Source organism: Lemur catta, chromosome 16 (genome assembly GCF_020740605.2).
Source record: "Lemur catta isolate mLemCat1 chromosome 16, mLemCat1.pri, whole genome shotgun sequence".
Lineage (NCBI taxonomy): Eukaryota > Metazoa > Chordata > Mammalia > Primates > Lemuridae > Lemur > Lemur catta.
Genome location: NC_059143.1, coordinates 23097490 through 23123897, shown reverse-complemented (window position 1 = coordinate 23123897; position 26408 = coordinate 23097490). Strand labels below are relative to the sequence as shown.

At 33.6% G+C, this 26408-nt stretch overlaps 1 protein-coding gene across 1 annotated transcript in view; it reads left to right on the top strand.

The window, feature by feature from the left end:
* Positions 1-26408, top strand: part of TRAPPC8 (trafficking protein particle complex subunit 8) — an 80147-nt gene that overhangs the window by 20942 nt on the left and 32797 nt on the right. The window contains exons 5-13 of the mRNA XM_045527192.1: positions 130-283; positions 3324-3417; positions 4253-4509; positions 4877-4992; positions 5704-5854; positions 8028-8128; positions 12752-12857; positions 19387-19518; positions 25165-25389. Coding sequence (XP_045383148.1) covers positions 130-283; positions 3324-3417; positions 4253-4509; positions 4877-4992; positions 5704-5854; positions 8028-8128; positions 12752-12857; positions 19387-19518; positions 25165-25389 — 1336 coding nt within the window. The remainder of the gene's footprint in view (positions 1-129; positions 284-3323; positions 3418-4252; positions 4510-4876; positions 4993-5703; positions 5855-8027; positions 8129-12751; positions 12858-19386; positions 19519-25164; positions 25390-26408) is intronic.

Below are 26408 nucleotides of genomic sequence, written 5' to 3'. Positions count from 1 at the left end.
AATTGAGATCGTGATTTTTGTTCTAATTTTTAAAATTATTTTATCCTCTAATTTACTGTTACCTATTATCTATTACTGCTTAAGTTCTGCTCCCATTTACTGCAAACTTTTTTCCATTTTTTATTTTAGAGCTGAATCAATTTATGAAGAAATGAAACAGAAATATGGAACTCAGGGTTGCTATTTACTTAAAATTAATTCTCGAGCGTCTAATCGAGCATCAGATGAACAGATACCTGATCCTTGGAGTCAGTATCTCCAGAAAAATAGTATTCAAAACCAGGTATATGTAAAAAAAAAAAAAAAAAAAAAAAGAAGCAAACCACAAAAGGTGTTTTTCAGTTTTATAATAGTATCACTGTAGAATTTTTTATGTCTTGATTTAACTAGTATAATATTAATTTTGTGGAATCTGGCCAATTTTGATCCATCAACTGTAAGCTCTTTAATTGGTGGTTCAAAAGCTATTTTTATCTGACTAAAATGTCTTATGTATATTCCTTTCAGTTATATAATGTCAATGTTAATTGATCTTTTCTTAAAAGATGAAGTGAATTACACATTAAGAATTGAATTAGATTGGCTAGCCATGTAGAGAATAGAATTTCTGACTTGTCCATTTAATTTATTATGAATGCTTACAGTCAATTCTTTATTGCCCCATACTCTGGGGTTGCTTTCCTACATTTTCAACATACTCTTATACCTGCCTTTTGGAGCTCATACTTCTTAGATGGGCAGGGTTTTTTTCTGTACCTTTCCTTTGATTTATCTTCCTTGTGAACTTTGAGGAAGTGTTATTTCTTCCGTACTTAGTCCTTTCTTAACCTAGAGTACTAGACTATGTTAATTATTGTCTGTTGGCTGAAGCGGATGGGTGTAAGGTTTCATGTTCCATCAAATTTCTAAGGTACAGGTGAGCCACTTAGTAGTAATGAAATGCCAATTCCTTTGCCTAGTTCAGATAATCAAGAGTTAACTACTTTTTGTTTAGAAGGAGGAGTTTTTATATGGAAAACATACTTACATTTTGTACTGTTAAGGTATGTTATGTATTCTTTATATGATATTTTAAAAAATACCAATTATAATCAAGTTATAATTGTTGATCTGATATATTGTTTAATATGTTTATTTGCCTTCTTTTTCTTTTTTTTTTCCTTTCTTTTATTTTGGAGACAGAGTCTCGCTCTGTTACCCGGGCTAGAGTGCAGTGGCATCAGCCTAGCTCACAGCAACCTCAAACTCCTGGGCACAAGCTATCCTCTTGCCTCAGCCTCCCGAGTAGGTGGGACTATAGGTGTGCACCACCATGCCCGGCTAATTTTTCCTATTCTTTTTAGTAGAGGCTAATTTTTTCTATTTTTAGTAGAGACCAGGTCTTACTCTTGCTGGGGCTGGTCTCAAACTCCTGACCTCAAGTGATCCTCCCTCCTCGGCCTCCCAGAGTGGTAGTATTATAGGTGTGAGCCACTGAGCCCAGCCTGCCTTATTTTTCTGTCTTATATATGGAATTTTTAATCTAGATACAGTGCTATCCTGGTATTTTACTGACCTTAATATTGAGTTGACTGCTGACCTTCTTTAAAATAATGCTGAAGACCTGTCTCTGAGCAAACAAACAGTTGGCTGTGAAAGAGTTTTAATTTTTAAAATGGTCTTTCAGAGCCATACTAAGAATAGGAACAGTACTGAAAAGTTCAATTTAGAGTCCAGCCATCTAAGGTTGTGAAAGGGAACATAGATTGTACAGTTTGAGAAATTTTAACAGAAGAGAGAGAGATCAGAAAGTCTATAAGTTAGAATCCTAGAAGCCCAAGGTTGGAGGATAGTTTAAAGGTTATCTAATCCAACCCCTGTTTTTTGAACCTATGAATGACATCATCTAGTGACAGTACTTGCTGTCTCCTTAAGTGACCCATTCCATGTCTGATCAGTTTGAGGATCAACCAAAAGTTTTCTCTCTTTGCTTGTACGCATTGGTCCTTTGCGGGGGACCATGTAAGTTTGCCATTATAACAACTTAAAAAATATACAAGGTTAGTTCTCATGTCCCCTTTTATATTTTTCCAGGCTAAAAATACCTAGTTTTTTTTTTTTTGAACAAGGTTTCACTCTGTCATGCAGGCTGGAGTGCAGTAGTGTGATCCTCACTCATTGAAACCTGAAACTCCTGAGCTCAAGTAATCCTCCTGCCTCAGCCTCCCAATTACCTAAGATTACAGGCACATGCCACCATGCCTAGCTAATTTCTGTTAGTTTTTGTAGAGAAGGGGTCTCACTATTGCCTAGGCTGGTGTCCAACTCCTGGCTTCAAGCAATGCTCCCACCTCAGCTTCCCAAAGTGCTGGGATTACGGGCATGAGCCACTGCACCTGTCCTAAATATACCTAGTTTCTGCAACTTTTTCTCAAGGGGTGGTTTCACACTTCCCTGTACTGGTCATTTTCTTCTTAAGTTCTAGTTTTATGTATTTCCCTCAAAACATGATACTCAGAATAATACCTCGTATTTGCTGGTCTTGTGGAGTAGTCTCGGTATTTTTAGTTGGTTTTCCTTGTTAACTGAGAAAACAGTGCCTTTGCACAAATAAACGTTGCATTGGATATTTTTTCAAAACACTTCATTCAGCATATTCACAATTCACTCCAACCTGCTAATACTGTGTCTGTGACCCAGAAGATTTCATACCTGTCCCTCTTTTTCTTTCTACCTGAGCCGTCTCTTGTTTTGTTATTCCTTACTTAAGATACATAGGCATGTGCATGTGCTCACATGAATACCTATGTATATATGTGTATCATATATCACATATAAATAAACAGATACTTTGAATTCAGAAGAATTAGAGTAATAGATTGAGTGTGAAAAGGGATTTAAGAATATAGTAGGTGTGTATAATCATAACTGAAAGAGTGGAATTGGAATGTTCCTAAAGCAAACAATAAATGCCTGAGGTGATGGATACCTAAATTACCCTGATTTGATTAATTTACATTGTATGCCTGTATCAAAACATTACATGTGCCCTATAAAGATGTAAAGCTATTATGAACCCATAATAATAAAAAAGAGAAAAAAACTAAAGAGTTTAGGTTGAAAGTCTTCAAAAAAAAAAAAAGAAAAGAAAAGAAAGATTGTAGTAGGTAGAGTGATGGAATAAGGGCCATAGAAGAAATTAAGAATTTGAAGGACTAGAAGAATCTCACTATAGAAAATAAATGAGGCTAATAGTTAGCAGAGCATTCATAATTTTGATGGATTTGGTGGTTTCTTTAATATGATTAAATAACTGATAATGCTTTTTTATTTTATTTTGATAGGACTCATATGAAGATGGCCCTTGTACTATAACTTCAAATAAGAATTCTCATATTAACTTGCTTTCATTGGATGGATTAGATAACGAAGTCAAAGGTCTTGATATTTTCTCTAAATTTCTCTCTTGATTGAAAATATGCTCTCTTGTCAAAGCATGCTAACCTTTGTAGATAAAAGATGAGGGAAAATTTCATAATACAAACAGATAATGGGCAGGTTAGTTTTTCTTAAGATTTTACTGAGCTATTTGAGTTTGATTATTTTTGACATTTAAAAATTTGTTTTGTGAAAGTACTGTATCAGAGGGGATTGGATGGGAAGAAAGGGGGTAAGGGAAGAAAAACTACCTATTTATTGGGTACAATGTGCACTATTTGGGTGATGGGTACACTAAAAACTCAGACATCACCACTATATGATTCATCCGTGTAACCAAAAATCACTTGTATCCCTAAATCTAATGAAATAAAAAAAAATAAGAGTACCGTATCAGATTTCTTTTTAAAAATTTTTGTAGAAAGTAAGGGAAGATGTGATGCACTGCATTAATTGTTTCCAGAGTCACATGATTTTGAGAACTTTATGTCTGTATTTTAAATTACAGTTTTGGTAATGATAGCTCTAAAATTTTTTTGTTATAATTTTTCTTAGGGCTTAGTTGTGCTATTTAAAAGTAATTATATTATTTAAAAACTGTACTTTTCTTCATTTCCTGATTTACGTGATTTTTAAATTTCTGTTACATGTAACAAAATAAGTAAACCTTTTAATTTGTGGTAGAGAATGTTATTTTACCTTAGACTTTTAAGATATTCTAAGATATACAGAAAGATAAAGCGTTCTAGTATTCTTTTTTCCTTAGCAGTATGGTAGTATTATCACAGTTTTCTATTGCATTCTGTGAGTAAAAGAAAGATCTATTTCTCAGTAGATGGCTTACCAAATAACTTTAGAGCCCATCCACTTCAATTGGACCAATCAAGTGATCCTTCTAACAGTATTGATGGCCCAGATCACATAAAATCTGCTTCATCATTACACGAAACAAAGAAAGGAAATACTGGAATAATTCATGGTGCATGTTTAACACTTACTGATCATGATAGAATTCGACAGTTTATACAAGAGTTCACATTTCGGGGACTTTTGCCACATATAGAGAAAACGATTCGGCAATTAAATGATCAGGTAAGACTTACTTGTTTGGATTAATATTTTGAAAATTTAAGTAAATAGTAAATTTAAGACTATAGTAGTATAAGTTATTTAAAGTATGTGAAGTGTTTTTAAGATAGACCAATATTAGGACTTCCTAAAATTATCAGTGATGAAAAGTCTATTCAACTCTAGAAGAGGCTTATTTGTTTTCTCTAGGATTTTGCCTGCATATTAAAAATAGATAGTTTTCTTTCAGTTAGTGTTATTAAAATGCACATTTGCTCACTATTAAAGCTTTTCAGTTAAAAATTAGTTATTTAAAATTTTTTTCTTTTTTATGTAAAAGAAAAATATTAAATTCTTTATATTTGTCAACATATTTAATGTTTTTTCTTAGCTAATATCAAGAAAAGGGTTGAGTCGATCTCTGTTTTCTGCAACTAAAAAATGGTTTAGTGGCAGTAAAGTTCCAGAAAAGAGCATTAATGAGCTGAAAAATACATCTGGGTTGCTGTGAGTAAATTATTATAATTTTTTTTTTCTGTGTTTAACTCTGTCTGGTGCTTGACTATATGATATCCTGCCAAAAATAATTATCTCTTTAGTTTCTCAGTTTCATATTGATCAAAACTCAGGTAAATAAGAACGATGACTGTAAGTAAATTATATTAATGTTTAAAAAAACAGAGTAATTAGATTTCTAAAAATAAACAAGATAAATGGGAAAGTCACTTTACTTTGAGTCTGTGTCCCTATTTATAAAAAGATGGAGTTAGATTAGGTATTCAGTAATAACTCTTCTATATCTAAAATGTAATGGTTTAGTGATTCTAAGACATGTCATGTATCTAGCAAATTGTGTTTTATACAAAATCCTGTGTTAAGGGAAAATAGAATTAATCCATTTTGGATTTTAAATTTTTTTTCCTGGTTGTGTATAAAAGTGAGTCACCTAGAATTAACTCTTAACTTCATAATTTGGTCATGGAGAAAATGCTTGCCTGCTGTTGAGAAGTTCCCAGGGCTATAAATAAATAAAATCGCTTTATATTTCCAAATATTTTTATGAAATAGACACTCTTGTTAGAGGTAGAATTTATATAAAACAGGGTCAGTTTTCCTCTTGTTCTGGAAGAATGTGTCAGCTTGTTATAGATTTTATAATTTTAATGATTTGGGGGGGGTCATAAATTATAAATTGTTTTCTTTATTTTGTATTTGTAGGTATCCACCAGAAGCACCAGAGCTTCAAATCAGGAAAATGGCTGACTTATGTTTTTTGGTGCAACATTATGATTTGGCTTACAGTTGCTATCATACTGCAAAGAAAGATTTTCTTAACGATCAAGCAATGCTTTATGCAGCTGGTGCCTTGGTTGGTATTCTGTAGTATTATAATTCCTTGTTTCTATTACTGTAAATAATTTAGAAATTTCTCTTAATGGCAGACAATCTCTAGGGATAAAGTTGTACTCAAAGAGCATGCAGTGCTTTATAGATTTTGAATTCATTTATGCTGAATTAATGGATTTCCCTCAAACTAGTTCATTAAAAGATGATCATGTATCAGGGTTGATTTCTTAATTTTGATTAGTGCCTTCTAATTTTGCATGAGTTTTCAAACTTTAATTTGAATTTTATTTTTTATTGTAGTCTAAATATAATGTGGTTTTTAGAAGATGCTTTTAGAACTTGGAAATATATTGGAAATATGTTTTTAAGTTGCTTGATATAAGACTTTATATTGATGAAGAACATGTACTTTGGTGTGAGACAGTCTCTCATCTTAGGCAAGTTATTGAATATCTCTAAGCCTCAGTTTTCTCACTTGTAAAAGGTAAAAATGTTTTGTAGTAGAACGGACTGTACTGTGTACCTTTTTAGGTGAAAATTATAGAAGATATTTAGTTATATTAACTAAAAAGGTAAAATATATATGATAGCAAAACCAATAATAGGAATTATTTAAATTTTTTTGTATTTAATCTGTCATAATTAACTGAAGGTTGAATAGATTAGTCTTTGATGATAATCTTCATAAAATGTATATTAATCCATTATTATAGAAATAAGAAAAAACTGAATGGTTGATTATTGAAGATTGTGTAGTTACTTGGGGTGATCATTCTGAATGTTCTCACTGTGTCTATAGAAATTATGTTAGTTTTGTTTGTATATTGATTTAATATTTACTGCAATATTAATGTTTAATATTGATTTAATATTACTGCTAAATTGAAGAATCACTTAAAATTTGGGACATAGTTTTCTAGCAGGATTTTTTTCTCAGTACATTTTTTATTAATGTATTTATATGTAGTATATGTAGTACATAGATAGTAAACATGTATTTTTGTACAGTAATTATACCATATGTTCAGTATATTTTTGTACAACATAGAACTATATGTATATTCAGTATGTATAGTAGTTAAAATATAAGAGAGTTAAAACATGATGTTGCAGAGCTATACAGTATTTTGTCACATGTATATTATGTATTTTTATTCTACTCATTCAATAAATTTTGGAGCAGATACTGTGCTGGGTGCTGAGGATACAGACATATTCCGAAACAGATATGGTTCATATTATCATGAAACTTACAGTCTGTCAGGTTAAATTCTTTAATCACATTTCAGTTTTTAGATAATTAAATTACTTTTTCCCCTGTTTTGAAAAATGTTGCAAAGAAATACATTTATTTGTCCTAGAAGTAGGTATTGAGATTGTGACATTAATGGTTCCTGTCCTTCCCTTCCACCCAGTTTATGATGGTTTCCAGTTTATTTCTAGCTAAATTTTTATTAAATCTTGGTTTATATGAGAACACAAGTGTGGATATAGTAGGATATTTTGCTAAGAGAACCAAAAACTGCATTTTAATCTTCATTTCTAAACCCTTTAACGCCACTGTATATTATTTGAATTATTAACTAAGGTCCTGGGCATGGACAATAGAATGCATTTTCAAAATGAAATTTGACATAGAAAATTTATGGTAATAAGAGGTCTAAGAAATGGTCTTTTACCTTCTATGTGATATAGGCTATAAACTAGGTAATGAGCAGAATATATAGACAGTGCTGACTCTTGTGAGCTGTGTTTTCATATTGTTGATGCCAATAAGTTGGAAAGAGATGTACTTTATTTTGTTCTCTCCATATGATCTTGTCGTTGGTTTATTCTGTACTCACTGAAGGTTAGGAAAGACCAGGAGGAGGTAGTAAAAGAAATCTTAAGCCAGGTTCACTTGGTAGTATAATACATATATACCACAACCCAAAGTGTATACTAGGTTTTTTTTTGAAATCTCATTGAAGTACTGAATGGGAAGACTTTGGGATTCAACTAGAGTATTTTAAGATGAAAAGCATATAAATATATTTTTTAAGTCTGCATTAGGCCATGAAATTTATACATAAGTATCCAGTAAAAAAAAACAAAAAACAACAACAAATGTCATTCCAATTTTTAGGCTTCCTGAATGCTAAGTTATAAGAATATTCTTCCTTTTCAAATACTATAAATTACATCTTTTCCCTTAGGAAATGGCAGCAGTGTCAGCTTTTCTTCAACCAGGAGCACCTAGGCCATACCCTGCTCATTACATGGATACGGCAATTCAGACATATAGGGATATCTGCAAGTAGGTGACTATAATATTTATATTATACCCATTTAGAGGGTAATTTGACATTTATATTGTTAATAGATATAAATAGTTCTCTATTTTTCATGCCTAAATTCCCAAATCAAGTAAATATAGTCAGAGACCAGTTGAGGTGATTTTTTTTTTTTTTTTAGTAGTGTTTTATATTACATCCTCTTTTTCTTTTCTGTTTTGTTTGGATTAGTGGTTAGGAATTTGTTATATGTAATGTTGAAGTTATATGTTACATTGAGGGATATTTATATTATGGGGACATTTCTGACCATAACTACTGTCAAGTCAGGAATTAGCCATTTTGAATTTTACTTGTTAAATAGGCAAAACACAAAGACTTAAATAATAGTCCAGGGGAAAAATGGGAAGTGTTTAGTATTTATAGTGAGTTCTATTGGAACTCTATAGCATAGGAGTTAGAACTCACCACCTATAAGGAGACTATGAACAGGTCCCAAAGTGGTCAGGGGAAATTACATGGCATGTTTGATGAATAGGCCTTTAAAGAAAGGTGTTTGAGATTTGATATCCATGGAGGTGTTTCAGAAATAGTGATTGGCAGGAATAATGTTTCAGATGTAGCATTACTGGTCACGGGGAATAGAGCCCTGGCTAGGTTGGAGGGTTTGTGTATATGGAAAGTAGTGGGAGATATATATATTTGAGAAGGTTTGAGATACATTCTTGTGAAGAACGATAATTGTCATATTTTATTATTATTGTTAAGCTGTACTTAATATAAGCTGGTGAGGTGGTGTGTGCGTGTCATCCCAGGATGAGGCAGAAGGGTCCCTTGAGCCCAGGAGTTTCAATCCAGACTGGCTATGTCTCTTTAAAAAATAAAACAAAGAAGCTGTAGTTAAGATTTTTAAGTACTAGTAAATGGGAAATTACTCAGCCTTTAAATAGTGCCTTGACATAATAAAAGTTATTTTTCTCAAAGGTTAATCTGACTTTTCTATTGTAGAATAGGTACATTGGAAGACAAAAGTAGAGGCAATTTTGACCCCTATAATGTTGAATTAGAAGTTGTAGTCATAATAGCAATGTTTATAACAACATTATTAATAAAATACTAATTATTAATAACATTTATTGAGTGTTTAGTATTTGCCACTACACCTTAAGTAATTTACACACTCATTTAATCTTCACAACAAACCTGTGAAATGGTTTTACACATGAGGAAACTGAAGCTTAAAAAGTTTAACTTTCTCAAGGATATATAACTAATAAATGGTGGAGCTGGTATAAGATACTACTTCTTACACTTTTATCATCTATTCAAAAATGTATTTATAGAGATTCTTTTTAGGAGCTATAGCCTCCTATGAAAGAGGAACCATTGAAGGAGACTGAAAAGGATGTTCAGGCCGGGCACGGTGACAGCCGCCTGTAATCCTAGCACTTTGGGAGGGCCTAGGCAGGAGGATTGCTTGAGGCCAGGAGTTCGACACCAGCTTGAACAAGAGTGAGACCCTGTCTCTACAAAAAATAGAAAAATTAGCTGGGCACGGTGGCACATACCAGCTACTCAGGAAGCTAAAGCAGGAGGATCACTTGAGCCCAGGAGTTTGAGGTTGCTGTGAGCTGTGATGACCCCATTGCACTCTACCCAGGGTGACAGAGTAAGACTCTGTCTCAAAAACAAACAAAAAAAAAAAGCGAGAGATTCAAAAGGTAGAAGAACTAGGAGAGTGAAGTACCGAGGAAGCTAGAATACTAAAAGTTTCAAAAAGTTTGAATATTCTTTCTCTGAAAAGATCTTCCTTGTCCTTGTGAAGCTCAGAATTTTTGGAGAGAGGCACACAGAATGCTACAAAAGAACAGGGATAATACCTAATGACCCAGATAGCCAAACCAATTTTGGCAATCCAGTTTTGTCCTCCTGTCCACAACAGCATACCTCATTTGCTTTTTCTAAATACATAATTACTGTTAACACATTATTTACCATATAATCTTCACTGTAAGTTAGCGTAATTGATAAGATTATCAAGAATTTAATAGGTAATTTGGGATAAATCAGAAATACTGCATCAATTATAAATGTCAGTTTTAAAAAACTCTCCTCAAATGTAAGTAAATTTTCTTAAAATACAGAAACACAATATTTTACTTTTATAATGTCCTTTTTTTAGAATGCTATGCTCTACTTTTTAATCGATGAGATCCTGTTCATCTAAAAGGACTTTTTCTTAAACGTTTTTTCTTTTATGAAGTCATCCTTTCTCTCCCCAAATCATGATAAAAATCATTTGTTCTGTGTTCATTCTTTCTTGCATCTGTTTCTGCTTTTAAGGTACAGATTTTGTCCTAGGAATACCTCAATCCTTGGAATTTCTTGTGTGCCTGACGCAAATGATTTTTTAAAATATTTCTTGAATAAACAGATTAATAAATCCTGGACTTGTAGCCTATGACTTAGTAATTGACCATGTGGGAAAATAGGTTAGGAATCAAACACAAATAAGGAAAATGATAGTGTTAAGATTTAAGGGGAGTTTATAAAATTTGCTTAAGAAAAATGTTTAAGAACTGAACCTATTATATATGAGTAGGTGCTGGTAAATAGGAGTTAGTCTTTTGTGTTCATTAAAACAATCTTAGATATTAACAAATACTAAGAAAAACTATGATTTATAGAAAGTTTATAACGTGTCACTACAGTAATTTTTGAAAGTAGTAAATTGTATTTTTAAAATGTCATTATTGAGAATGGCCTTCCACAGTGAGTTCAAATTAGCAAGCTTAGGTTATAATTTGAAAAAGTGATGTTTTGATACTATAAGGATTAGAAAGTAAGAAGAAAAACTTTTGCTGCTGTTTCCCAGTAGAAGGATTCCATCTTGTAATTTCACAGTAAGAATGTTTTCATGTACTTTCATTATTTTCAAGAAGAATAATCTAATTCTAGATTGCCCATATAGAAGTCCGCAAAGAAAAATCAACTGATAGTGTGTTTTTACAAAGGAAATTTGTATCAGGAATAAGTCAGACAACACTGGCTCTATGCCACCTCCACTTGAAATATCTTAATAGTACTGATAGTACTGCCAGAGGGAAAATGCTTAAATATTCCTAAAAGTAGCCAGTAAAATGAAACATATACAACCAGAGTTTGCAGTGAAGTAGGAGAAAGAAGTATGGGTGAAATGTTTATATTTATTTCTGTTCAAAGCAATTTTTATTTGTTAATTAACTGCTGGAACTAGTTGAGTTCTAGCTTTTCTGTGTACAGGAAATACGACGTTTTTTTTTTTTTTGAGACAGAGTCTTGCTCTATTGCCTGGGATAGAGTGCCGTGGAGTCAGCCTAGCTCACAGCAACCTCAAACTCCTGGGCTCAAGCAATCTTTCTGTCTCAGCCTCCTGAGTAGCCGGGACTACAGGCATGTGCCACCATGCCCGGCTAATTTTTTCTATATCTTTTTAGTTGTCCGGATAATTTTCTGTTTTTTTTAGTAGAGACGGGGTCTCACTCTTGCTCAGGCTGGTCTCGACTCTGAGCTCAAACGATCCACCCGCCTTGGCCTGCCAGAGTGCTAGGATTACAGGCGTGAGCCACCGCGCCTGGCTAGGAAATAAGACTTTGTTGTGTTCTTACTACGAAATAATATGATGATAAAAAGCTGTGATGGATTATGAGAATTCTTTGAAAATTTCTTTTTAAACCATTTTGGTAGGTGGCAAACAAAGACATAGACTTCTTTGTTTCTTTATACAGTTGGTTCTCTGTATCCATGAGTTCTGCATCCGTGGATTTAACTAACTGCACATAAAAAATATTAAGGGAAGAAAACACAACAATCAATAATAACAATACAACAAAAAATATAAATGAATAAAATAAAACTATTTACATGGTATTTACATCATATTAGGTATTTTAAGTAATCTCGAGGTGATTTAAAGTATATAGGAGAATTGCGTAGGCTGTATGCAAATATCATGCCATTTTATATAAGGGACTTGAGCACCCTTGGATTTTAGTGTCCCAGGGGTTCTGGAATCAGGCCTCCATAATACCAAAGAACAACTGTACTTGAAAACTGTAATTGGAATGTTTTGCTGAATACATGTTAACTTTGATGTGCTAAGGTAGTGGTCCCCAACCTTTTTGACACCAGGGACTGGTTTCATGGAAGACAGCTTTTCCACAGATGAGTGGGTAGGGGATGGTTTCGGGACAATTCAAGCATCTTACATTTATTGATTTATTGTGCAGTCAGCAGTCAAACCTCTGCTAATGGTAATCTGTATTTGCAACTGTTCCCTAGTGCTAGCATCACCGCCTAAGCTCCACCTCAGATCATCAGGCATTAGATTCTCATAAGAAGCACACAACCTAGATCTCTTACACGCGCAGTTTATAGTAGGGTTTACACTCCTATGAGAATCTAATGCTGTCGCTGATCTGACAGAAGGCGGAGCTCAGGCAGTGACGTGAGCTATGGTGATCTTCACCCACCGCTTACCTCTTGTTGTGTGGCACAGTTCCTAAGAGGCCACAGACTGGTACCAGTCCACAGCCTGAGTGTTGGGGACCACAGTGCTAAGGTATTATTATAGTGCTCATTATATTTTCTTGTCTTTTTTTCTTTAGGAATATGGTATTGGCTGAAAGATGTGTATTGCTTAGTGCTGAAATTTTAAAAAGCCAAAGCAAATATTCTGAGGCTGCAGCTCTTCTAATACGGTTGACCAGTGAGGTACTGAAACTGTGTAGTATTTACTATAATTATTATTGTTCATTTTTTTTAAAAGGTGTTTCTTTTTTCTTGGGATGGTATACAAAACATAAAATTAGGGGGAAGTGTCTTTGGGAATTTATAAAATGGCTATTTTATTTTTTTGTTGAATTAATTTTAACTGTAATTTATAGATTAAATTGATTTTATTTACGTATTTTAAGTCTGTATTTATTTCATTTTTATTAACCACAAACATATATTTTGCGTCTTTTATGACTTAGGTTCTGTCTTGTGCATAACAATATTTTTAAAAACCGCTTGTCCGTTGTTCCTAATATAAAACTCATTCTTAAAAAGAATAATCACAGGGGAATTTTTAATCTCATTTTCAGCTAGTATGAACTTTTTAAGAAAATCTTAAGCATTTAAAAAAATTATGAATATTTCAAGAGGGAGAAAAAGTAATCCATTAATGGTTTCTGTTGAAGGCTTTACAACAGACATTATTGAGTTGCATTGACTATAGGCTTGTAAAGAATGGTAGTAATTCCAAAAAAAAAAGAATGGTAGTAATTCCTTTACAGGTGTGGTTAATGACACATTTTTTAGATGAATACTCAAGAACAAAATGAAACAGCTCTTTTGTTTGCCCCTTAGGTGTTAAATTACCCTAGGGTTTAAATCCCTGGATCACCGCAGTGTTTGCTGTACCCACCTTTGGGGTGATCTTGTTCACTATCATGATTCTCACTCTCAAATTTGTCTCTAACCCTGACCTTTCCTTGATCTTTTAGATTTATCTACTTCAGTGTTTGCAAGGCATCTTAAATTAACATTGATAGACTTGTAACATTTCTTACCTGATATATTTTGATCTTAAATTATGTTTTCACCAACTGGCTCTTCATTTGCTCAAGGCAGAAACTGCTTGAGATACTCCTATATTCTCCTATCCTATCAGTAACACAATTGTGGGGGTGGAGGTTTGATTTTTTTTTTTTTTCAATCTCTTAAATGTATTTTCTCTTTTTATCTCCAACTAGTTTACTTATCTCTCTTTATTTTGTTGTTTAAATTTTTTAACTCCTCCTCCTCTTCTAGTTCATGTCCTTAATATTTTTTCTCTTGGACTATGGCCATTTTCCTCTTGTTTCACTTTATTTGTTAGTCCTGATACCAGTTGTGTACTTCAGGTAGTTTTTCACAATACCCCTTATCGCTGTTCTTCCTCATATAATGTGGTAAAACCTGACTTGTCATATTATATTGCATTGGAAAATATGTTTAAGCCATTAGCTCCTTGAGGGCAGGAAACTAGCTTTCTGCATTTTTATCCCCAGTGCCTACCTAACACTGTGCATGGCACATGGTAGATGCTCTATAATAATGTTGGGTGAGCTGTGAACCATTCTTCTACAGTGGTTTCTGTAAGATCTAACTAGTTAGGCTCAGGGGTTATATTTAAAATGTTTAATAATTGTTATTGCATGGACACCGACCAATTAATACGAACAGATGCCAGATGTAAACTATATGTTAGACCTGGATATAGGTTCTTGAGTGTATTGCTCTTATCTTGTAATAGATAAGATAATAGAATAGATAATTGTAATATTGTATTACAATTATTTATTGTAATACAATAAATAATCTTAACTTGTGTTTGAATGTGTTGTGTGTTTTCAACCTAAGGATTATCAGTAAGTTTAAAAATATTTGTGGTTCAGGAGCTTGAATAAAATTTCTTTTTTTCCCCCTTGCTTAAATTATGCTTTTACTTGCCATTCTGTCCCCATACATGAATAAAATTTCCTCAGAGCAAAGTTTTCCGTCTGCATTATAACTTTGTTATATTTTTTAAATCATTCTTATTACATTCTTTCCAAATCTTTGTTTTTACTTATCTTTCTCAATTCTGAATAATTTGTCATGAAAGTCTAGACAATGTATCATTGTCATTTACTGCCTTGGGAGTGGGAGGTAGGAGCAGATGGTGGTGCATCTACCCAGAAATTGTGATTCTAAATTGCCTTTTCTGCTATCCTTTTCATAAATGTCTTCATGATAACTCAAAAGTAATGATTGCTAGGCATAATGTGTATAAAATTATGTTAAAACTTAACCAATAATTTGCATTTATTGTATGTATTTTGTTAAATGGAAAGGCATTATGATATCATGAAAAGCGCACTGGTCTTGAAGACAAAGAACTGTGTTACATACTCTTGACATTCATGAATTGTTTCCCAGATTTTTCCTTATACCATTATAGTCAAAAACAGTTATGAGGCCCAAGGTAAAAGAGTTGTGCTTTGATAGTATGGGGACTGTACATTTATGGTCAGATGGCTCTTAATCTTGTTTTAGGCCCTGGGATTCTCAGAATGACAGAGCAAACGCAGCTTAATGATAAAACATGCCATATTTATCACTACATAAGATATAACTGAATTTGGTACTTAACACATCTCCACTTGTGTCTGTTTCTATGTTGAACACTTATTTTGGTGTTACAACCTATTTTGTCTGTTACTGTATTTAAATATGTTAAGTCAGTTTCTAGGGCTACTAACAGTGATTTTTTTTTTATAAATTTCTTGAGCTTGGGAGCAACTGTTCCTATGGGGAAATTATCAGCTGATAGCACCTTTTGTATTAACTTCACAATCATGCAAGGAAGAAATCTTAAAATCTTAGAGCCCTTTTTTTTGTTTGAAATTTGATTCAGTTAAGTAGCTGCAACTGGTGCCTTTATCAGCTGTGTTTTTACTGAAGTATTTATTGAGGTCTCAGCCTCAGGTGATTTTTTTTTTTTCCTATATATGTCCTCATATTTTTAAGTTATTGTTGCCTTTTCAGCTTTTGTTAAAATTATCTCTTGGTTGTGAGCAAAATTTCTATAGCCTGGAGTTCTTGCTGAAGTGGTATCACAGATTTTTTTTTCTTAGTTCCTTATAGAACATATATAACAGACTTGTTATAGGTATGAACTACTAATATATTACAATTTTATTCTCTAGTTCATTGAAAGCCTCTCCTTTCTGGATAAAACCATCACTTTTTAAAATCCTTTTGTTTCTCTTCCAACAACACTGATTAACAGTTGTCACTCTTTTCAGGGCTATTTTTTTTTTTTTTACCACAAAGCAATGTTTTTCCACTTTGGGTGTCACAACAAAAGATAGAGTGTAATGAGTAAAGTTGCAGTGAGATATGAAAACGGTATTTACCTCTAGAAACTGATACTTAGTCAACAGTCTGTTGCATGCAAGAGTCAGAATTTTGTTTCAGCTAAATTAATACATGCCATGGATTCCCAGATCTATCCTGAATTGATTAGTCCTTGAGTGTTACCTTTAAGAATGCTGAGGGTTTATTGGGCTGGTTCTCAACTAGATTGTACATTAGAATCATTTACAAACCATCAAAAATACCCAGGGTATATTCATATCTCAATTAGAAAGAATGTCCAGGATTGCTGCCCACCCAAATTTTGCAGTTTAATGGAACTTAATAGGCAATTTAGAAATATATATATTTATGCTGTGTGTGTGCACACACATGCATGCTAAGAATAAACATAAAACGTTTATAGGACTTAAAGCAAAAAACTGAGACTGTTTTGAGAAGTCTAAGTGAAATTCTGAAATAGAAGAAATTGTTAGGGGGAATTACCGGTTCTAGATGTTAAAATACGGGGCTGCAGACATTAAAACTGTTTACAGTGGTAAGACTAGATGACTAATGGACTATAATGGGAATTTAAATACTGCATATGATTAAGGTATTTAAAATCAGTGGTGAGAGCTAGGTTATTCACTAAATGGTATCGTGACATCTAACCTGCTGTTGGGTTGAATTCCTACATTTTTCATGACATGATAGTATATTATACCTTGATTAATAATAAGAAAAACCAGTACGATGCAAATATGTATGTATACATGTACATACATATGTATACTACGTATGTATACCTAGAAGAAAATGGCTAAGAGAGCATTTTTTAAAATCTAGGAATAATATCCTTTCTAGTTTAATGCGGTATCTTGAAGCTGTAAAGTCAAAGACAGTATGCTTGACTACAAAAGAATAAACTCTTTCATGTCAAAACTGGGAAGCACTATTTGCAAAATGTATAACAAAGGACTAATATACAAAGGGCTCTTACAAACCAGAAAATCACAGAAAACCATTCACAAAAGAGGATAAACAGGCAATTCACAGGGAAAGTACAGAGGTCCCCTAAACCTATGAAAAGATTAACAGCCTTACTATTAAAGAAATATATGTGAAGGAGTAAGTTATCATTTTTATTTTATTAGGTAGAAATTGAAGAAAAGATTTTTTGGCTGAGTAGAGTGGAACACATGCACTCTCATTCTCTTTTGATGAGAATATAGGTACTACTTTTTTGGAGCAATTGAATTTGAAGTAGTATATACATAGCTTTTATTAACAGTTCTACTTCTAGAAATTCGTCTGATAAAAATGTTTGAATAATTATTCTAAAATGTTTTTAGAAAGATACTATCAAAGCATTTTATGTAGTAACAAAAATATGAAACAATATTTAATCAATTGGAAACCATGTGAATAAGTTATAGTAACTTTATATTAATATAATAGGATATAATATAGCTTTAAAAGAAATGAGAAATATAGATGTCTTAGGTATCTATGATATTAAGTGAAAAAAGCAAGGTAGTGTAATATCACTTATGTATAAAAAGTATGTGTATTTTTAAAAATTCATATGTATTAGGCATGTAAGCACATACATACATACATGTGTACATATTAGTGTGTGTGTGTGTGTGTGTGTGTGTGTGTGTGTGTGTGTATGTATAGAGGCAGGGGCAGAGAGAGGAGTAACCAACACACCAAGCTGGAAACAGTAGTTATGTTTGGCAAATGAAATCAAGCATGAGATGGGAAAGAAAGACGTTCACTTTTTTCTTCAAATTTTCTTTCTTTCTCTCTTTTTTCTTTTTTTTTTTCTTTCAGACAGAGTCTTGCTCTGTTGCCTGGGCTTTTGTGCAGTGGCGTGATCATAGCTCACTGCAGCCTCAAACTCCAGGGCTCAAGTGATCCTCCTGCCTTGGCCTCTGGACTAGCTGGGACTATAGGCGTGTGCCACCATGCCCCTTTTTTCTATTTGTAGAGATGGGGTCTCACTCTTGCTCAGGCTGGTCTCAAACACCTGGCCTCAAGCAGTTCTCCCACCTTGCCCTCCCACAGTGACAGGATTATAGGTGTGCGCCACAGTTCCTGGCTCTGTTTGTTTGGTTTTTAAAGAGTCTGTATTATTTAAATAATTTTTAAAAGAAACATTTTTCTAAAAAATAGAAAAGTAAGCTCCAACCTCTCCCAAATGATTCTGATGGAAACTCTTGGTTTAGAACCACTCATTACTGATCATTTAGTTTTTGTCATGAGGGGTTTGAAATAGTTAATATAGCTGCCATTTACTGAATGCTTTCTAGATGATTTCCTCAGATGTGTTTGAGCTCCAATATAATTTTGTGATTGCTGCAGAGATAGTTTATAATAATCAGTGGTCTATGAACACTTTTTGATATAACTATGATTTGTTGAAATTATTGCATTTAAAGTCAATGTTTTCTGTTTTCAACTTTCCCTGGGGAAAATAATGGCAGCAGAACACATGGAAGGGCATGGTAAGTTCAGCTTGAGAATAGTTGAAAACCTAGAGAAAGTTTTGGTGAAAATGTTGTTGATACTTAATCAGCAACCTTCAGTACTTTCTGTTATTTGAAAAGTGATGACTCTTTCAGTTGAAAGGTTATCCTTATGGATGATGATGTAAATGTAGTATGTGGTTTTTGTAGATGTTGTGTTCTGAGGGTCAGTTGAAGTAGAAACTAATTTGCATTGTACTATTTGCTAAAGTAATAACAGGTGAAAAGATTATCTTTGAAGGGAAAGCCTTCTGAAATTTTTAATGAAAAGTGGTTGATTTGGCCCTCTTGAATTACAGCAAAAATTGAGGATTCCTTTAAATACAGTAAAACTTTACAGAGAATATAATAGTAGATTAGATTATTTTATAATCTATGCACATTCTGTTTTATCTTTCTTTTTCTCTTTGATGGATGGAAACATGCTAACAGATCATTTTCCAGAAGAAATTACATTGGTGTAAATCTGGTTTTTTCTATCCCCTGTGTTTTCTGGTTTATCTTTAATTACCATGCCTGTATTAAATTAATAGTTTATATACCTTTTTGCCATTTGAGAAGGGATTGCAGTTCTTCAGAGATTTGTTACATGGTACATATCATAACCAGATACTTGGTTTTTTGAAAAGCAAAATATTTCATGGTAGAGGATTTTTAAGGCTTTTTAAAAAAAAATTGTTTCTTGAAAGAAAGAATCAAGATTGGTTTGCTCCTGATCTCTGCCCTCATATATTCTGAGTTAAACATTGGATATGCTATATATTAAGAAAGTAAATATTTTTTCACTTTTTTTTTTACTTTTAATTTTGTGAAACTAACTTTTTTTTCTTCTAAACATTGAATAGGATTCTGATCTTCGAAGTGCACTTCTTTTGGAACAGGCAGCACATTGCTTTATAAACATGAAGAGTCCTATGGTCAGAAAATACGCATTTCATATGATACTGGCAGGCCATCGGTTTAGTAAAGCAGGTCAGGTGAGTGCATTTTCTTTACAATGAAAAGTTGTTATTTATTAATTTGTTTTATAAATGCATGTCATTTGTTACTTTTTTATGATTTAAAATTAATCCTAAAAACTAAAATAAATTTTGTTCTGAGGTAGTGTGTTATATTGGTAAAGGCATGAAGTTTGGATTTAGATAACTCTGGGTTTAAATCTTGATCTTCTACTCAAAACTTGAGTTTGGTCAAGTTACTTCTTTGAGCCACAGTTTTTTTATTTATAAAATTTGTAATTTTATCCAGATTTTTGTGAGGTTAAACCAAATCATATATATGGAAGGGCCATATACACTGTATGCATTCAAGTAGGGATGAACTCTTCTGTACGTTAGCTCTGATCTTCTGTTGTTTCTCAGAGCGTTTTATAATGGTATTCACTAAATATTTAATGTATGGAAATCTTCTCTTTCTTGTCTCTGAAAGCAGTTGTGTTTCTGGGATCTTTATTGATTTAGAGAGATTTCTCCAGCCCCAGTTTTCCTTATACGCAGTAGTTGGAGAGAGCTTTGCTTTGCTGGAGGCTGTGAGTAGCAGCAGGGAGGTAGTGATTTACTATACATTTAAATAGAAATGTAGACTGAATAATCATCTCTGCATTTTGGGGACTATCCTAGCAGCTGAACATACACCCATAAAATTATTACGGTTTTAGGGAGCTTTTAATCTAGCAGGGGAGTATGAGGATTTTTTTTAAATGTAGTTAATATGAATTTATATGAATATACCTACATTTTATAAGTCTTTGCTAACAAAAACATGCCATTGTTTTGTACCTTCTTTGTACCTGAAATAGGTACAAAGAAGTAAAGATGTTCAAAAATTAGCCTCAATTTCATGTAAAAGTACCATAATTTTTTAAAAAACCAACATTACAAAATTGGGTTCCTCCCTCTATTTTTGGAACTTGTGGAAAGTTAGAAAATATGTGGAATTGCTTTACATTAAAGAAAACCTTTAAAATACTTTTATAAAGTTAAATGTCTTTTATAATAATTGATATACTCCATGAATTAGAATTTCTCAGGCTCTAAAGTTGAAAAAATGTTAAAAACCGTAACTATTATTTTTCACAGCTTTTTTTCCGTAGTAAGTGCAATTGCATCTGAAAACATGGTAGTCCGCTGTTTATCTCTGCTTAAAAGTTTTCTATTCAAAAAATGGCAAAATGTATTAAGCATGAGGTTTCTTCTGCTTGAAAGAAAGCAGAATGGTCCATTGTCTCTTATTAAGAATAAGTCATCTTTTTTTCACATCTTTGTCCACTTTTGTGCATGGTTTTATTTGTAAGAATGGGAATGTCATTGAAACTGGAAACAGCTGCGAGTGTTTACCTTCCCAAATTATAGGGCATATTGCTTCTAGGAAATGCCTAACAAGTTAAAAATGCTACATTTGTGGTATGTTGAGATACACTTGCTCTCTGGCTTCATAATCATCTCTAACTGTAGTTACCCTGTGGAGTTAATGATTCAGGGTAGCTGGGTTTGCTATTTCATGACCACTCTGTACATTTCCAAACTCAGGAAAGCTCTTTCAAAAACAGTACATTACGTGGAAACCTGAGAATATGGCTAGAAATGCAGATCTATTGGAAAAGTCAATACATTATACATACTGTTGAAATTGGTCAAGAACAGTATCTTCCTTAGAAGATAGGACATACAGAACACATAAAATTCTAAGGCTAAGTTGTTTCTGAAAAGCACCAACTTTTCATGACATTTCCATTAAAATCAGGGGTGTGTTGGTAGGAATGAGAGAGGAGATTATATAGTAATGCCGTTTCTCCTAGTTCTCTCTCTCATTGACGGTTCATGCTGAATTGCTTATTTTGCCCCAGAAATTTTTTATAGTTCAATTTTTTCCCATTAAGAATATCAGCAAGTAAAGGACATTTAAAAAGAGAACTGGCATGAAAGTTCAAAGTCAGTTTAAAAAAAAATTAGGGAAGTGCTCGGGAAGGGTAATGTGATTGGACAATCTTTCTTTTTGTTCTTTCTTTAAAGGGCAGACTTTATTTTTATTTTTTATTTTTTTACATCATGCAATGATTAGTTTTATGTGTCAAAAAGGCAGACTTTAAAACCTTGTTACCTCTTTAGCTATTTTTCCAAAAAGTCTTTAAAAATGCATTGAACTTGACAATTAGACACATTCAATTGTTCCTGTATATCTGTCAGTTTTTAAGACTGTCTGTATTCCTTTACGAAATGCTAAATAGAGATTAGGATTTTTTCCCCCAAGAAATATCACTTAAAAATTATTTTGAAATAATCTCAGACTTCTAGAAAAGTTGCAAGTACAGTTCAGAAATTTTTGTTTCTTTTTTTTAGCCAGTAAAATTTAGCTGTGGGGGGGGGTTGGATACCAACTTTAGTGACACTGATGTTAATAAGTTCTGATAACCCACTACCATTGGACCAGCCCAGAAATTATTGTTTACCCAAGACATTTGAGAGTTAAGTTGTTTTACTTGGTGCCCTCTTATTCCCCAATACTTTAGGATATGTTTCTTATTTCCTAGAAACAAGAACTTTCTCTTATATAACTTTAATACAGCTATCACAATCAAGAAATTGGCATTGATACAGTGCTACTGTGTAATCCTTGCACCCCATTCAGGTTTTGACAGTTGTCCCTTAAATGTTCTTTATCGAAGGACATAGGATCCTTTGTCATTTTTTAGTCAAAGGATCCTTTGACTTCATGACTTCTGCACTTTTGAGGATTACAGGCCAATTATTTTTGTAGAGTGTCCCTCAAATTAAGGTTCTCTGAAATTTTCCTCATGTTGAAATTCAAATTGTGTATCTTTGTAGGAATATCACAGTCTTTGTAGGAATATCACAGAAGAGATAATGTATACTCATTGCATGTTATCAAGTGGCAGAGATTATTTTGATTTGATTTCATTATCCCTTAATCAAGAAAACATTTCTTTAAAAAACAACCTACAGAGACAATTCTGACTATACCTAGTACAAAGTTTGTAGCCTCCCCTTTGGAGGACAATGAATATTTTGGTACCAAATCCCATTTTTTTAAGGTGGAAGTTGTCTGAGTTCATAGGGTGGCAATGATATGTAATTAACACTGAATATCTTCTTGTGGTTGTGATAGGATGAAGCAGTGGGCAAAAGAAAAGAATGCCAAAGTCCATCACTACCAAACAAACTAAACAGTTGTTTAAAAATGTGTATATATATAAGAGTATATATACACACTTATACCATATACTCACATATGCAGTTTTAGCACACACTGGGTATTTCCATTCAGCCCAAAGCAGTGGTTATAAAAAAGGATGACCATAAACAAATTAGATTTAATAAGACAGATCTCAGTTAAAAGCTAACAACCAAGCCTGTAACTCTAATCCATAACTCTGTATGCTGCTACTCTGGAAACTCCCAAATGGTTTTTCACAAAGTCATTATTTCTGATTTCTTGTGCTTCTTGCCTTTGGACAAAGCAGGTTCTGGCTTGTTTCAGGACCTCCTGATTTTTTTACTGCAATTGCCCTTTGCTTCTTTTGGGTTTTTCCTACCTGGTTGATTCTGGCTCTCATTTGAGATTCCTGGTATTGGAAATCAGCTTTCAATTTTGTAATCCTGTTTCATTTTTCTAAAATGATTTGATTGTTTTGATGGAGCATCTTCTTCAGAGTGTCCATGTCTTCCATTAGTTGAGTAGTGTTGGTGGAGTGGTCAGTACCTAGTGAGTCCAGAGCCAGACATGGAGAAGAGCTCTCTGTTAATTGTGATTGACTGAAACACGGACCTTTTTCTCTGGGTAGGATTTATTTATTTTTATACACACACACACACACACACATACATACATACATACATACATACATAGAAAGGGTTGCAGCCTGCAGGCTGGGAAGCAATAGCCTCAGGCAAAAGCTGAGAACACGTACTTCCTGGGATTTTATTTTAATGTAAAGATATGGGAAGTCTTTTCTGGCTGTTACAATGGCTGCTACCCACTCTGTTGTCTATCTTCTTGGTGACTGACATTCGATAACGGCTTTCGTGCATTTTCTGCTTTTTTGGTTTTCTATATAGGATGTACTTTTTTTAGTGTGTATGATCAGCATGACTTTCCTATTTCCCCCTTTTTGGTCATCTTTTCTGTCATACTACTGCTTGCACTGCTACAAGAGTATGGTGGTCTGTGTCTCTCTGTTTTTCTAATTGATATATAATAAATATACCTATTTTCAGGATATATGACATAATTTAATACATTCATATAGTTTGTAACGGTCAAGTCAGTGCACCTTAAATATTTGTCTTTATGCTAGAACCATTTGAATTCTTCTCTTCTAGCTATTTTGAAATATACGATGGATTATTGTAAACTACAGTCACCCTACTGATCTATCTAACACTAGGTCTTATTTCTATCAAACTGTATATTTGTGCCTATTAATCAACTTCTTTTCATTGCCCCCCCACCCCCAGCCTCTGGTAACCACGAGTCTACTCTTTATCTTCATGAGATTCACTTTTTTAGCTCCCAGATATAAGTGAGAACGTGTAATACTTGTCTTTTTATGTACCTCTTTTGTACACTGGTGACAATGCCATAAATGTTGCAGTCTTATTGCAGTCCTTATGAGGTTTTGGCATTACTTGTGATTTTCCATTCTGAATGTATTTCATATATATCATATTGGTTTTAATCTCTTACTGTTCTCAGTCCTGCAGTAGATGCACTGAACAATAGGAAGTGCATCCTGACACTTGCAGACAGCACCTTAAATAGAAAGCCATGATGACACCTGATGCTGGCAGGGAACTCTGCCATGTCATGCCTTGGCAGTGCTCACTGTGCTGCTGTCCTAGCCTACTTATTTATCTGAACGATATGAGACATAACCTGGTGGTCACAGCACTGGCCAGTGATTAGCAGTGGGCAGGCAGCTTGGGGTCAGCATGGCTGGACCAATATGTGAATTTTTGATATAGAAAAAGAGTTGACTTATATAATTTATCATGTAGTCTGTACTTTGTTACATACAACATACGGGGCCACATAAATTCAACACAAGTCTTTGTATCTGAGAGAAAAAAGTTGACAGAAGTGTTTATTGTTTTACTTGATAGGAAAAAATTCATTGAAAACATAGCATGCTTCTAGTTAAAGTGTGAGAACATTTTTTTCATAATATTAGTGAAATCTGCCCATTTTAGATGTTGAAAATTCTTTGTTTATATATACCCTGCCTTTTTCTAGAAAGAATTTGAGGTACATAAAGCCACATTGAGAGGTGAGCCTCTGAAGTGGATGTTTTTTAAGATGCTGTCAGAGAAATAGGGGGGAGATGTCCAGACAGTCTTGGCTCCCTTTCCCTTCCTTCTCCTTCTCTACTCCTCTCCACCGTAAAAACACACACGCACACAAACACAAACACACTTTGGATAGCTCAGAAAACTTAAATCTATAAGATATTCCATTTGTAATTCATAAATGTTAGTTTCACTTTCCTCATCGTCCAAGTCTCTGTTAGAGGAGGAACTGGCTACTTGATTTGTATATGTGTATATTTATTTTTTCTAGTCCAGGGAAAATTTGGATTATAATACTTTGTTTTATCTCTTTTCTTACAGAAAAAGCATGCTTTACGTTGCTATTGTCAAGCCATGCAAGTTTACAAAGGAAAAGGCTGGTCTCTTGCAGAAGATCACATTAACTTCACTATTGGGCGCCAGTCCTATACTCTTAGGCAACTGGACAATGCTGTTTCTGCTTTTAGGCATATTTTAATCAATGAAAGTAAACAATCTGCTGCTCAACAAGGGGCCTTCCTCAGAGAATATCTTTATGTTTACAAGGTGAACACTTATTTTCAGGGGAGAAATTAAAATTGTATTTCAGTGGAAAGCATATTCATTACCATCTTCTAGCAGCCTAATAAAATGGATTTATTAGAATATATGTAACTATCTGTCATAATAACGTTGTGGCAGGCTAGGCTTCTTGGTCATAGAATTTTGGCCAGGCATGGTGGCTAACTCCTGTAATCCCAGCACTTTAGGAGGCTGAGGCAGGAGGATCACTTGAGGCCGTGAGTTTGAGACCAGCCTGAGCAACATTGGGAGACCTCATTGCTACAAAAAATAAAAAAATTAGCCAGGCATGGTGGCATGTGGCTGTAGTACCAGCTACTCGGGAGGCTGCGGTGGGAAGATTACTTGAGCCCAGGAGTTTGAGGTTGCAGTGGGCTATGATGATGCCACTGCACTCCAGCCTGGGCAAAAGAGTGAGACTCTGTCTGTTAAATATTTCAATAAACATTTGATTTGTGGCTGTTCTTGGAATCTTAAAAAAAGAAAAAAAAATGCCGCAAGTTTTCTAGGCTGTTTCTTTATCATATTTTTACAGGAGCACAACCAATTTTATAATTTGTTTTAAGTGGGTCCTCTTACCATCCTTTGGTGACATACATTCTTTTCCTTATAAAAGATGAGGAAGTATGGTTCTATGGGAAGCATACAAGCTATTTTGGTGTAATTCAGAAAAATTAACAGAAAGAATATTCCACTGAGGTAGGAGGATAGAAGATATAAAGCTTTGTTTTATAGAAAATATGGGAAGTTGTAATTTTTTTTCCCAAGGCCTGTGAATAGTGAATATTGTATCCATCCATTAGACTTTATTAATTTAAAATTATATGAGTTAGAATTTTGGCAGATAGTATGCTGTAATGAGTCACAGCTTTACTCAGCTAATTAGTTCTCTGGATGTTAAACTTCTAAATGTTATTGTGGTAAGTACTTAGGAAGATTCTCTTGAGGTAGAATAAATGATATCTAAAGTTCTTCTCAGCCTTAAAATTTTATGACTCTGATGT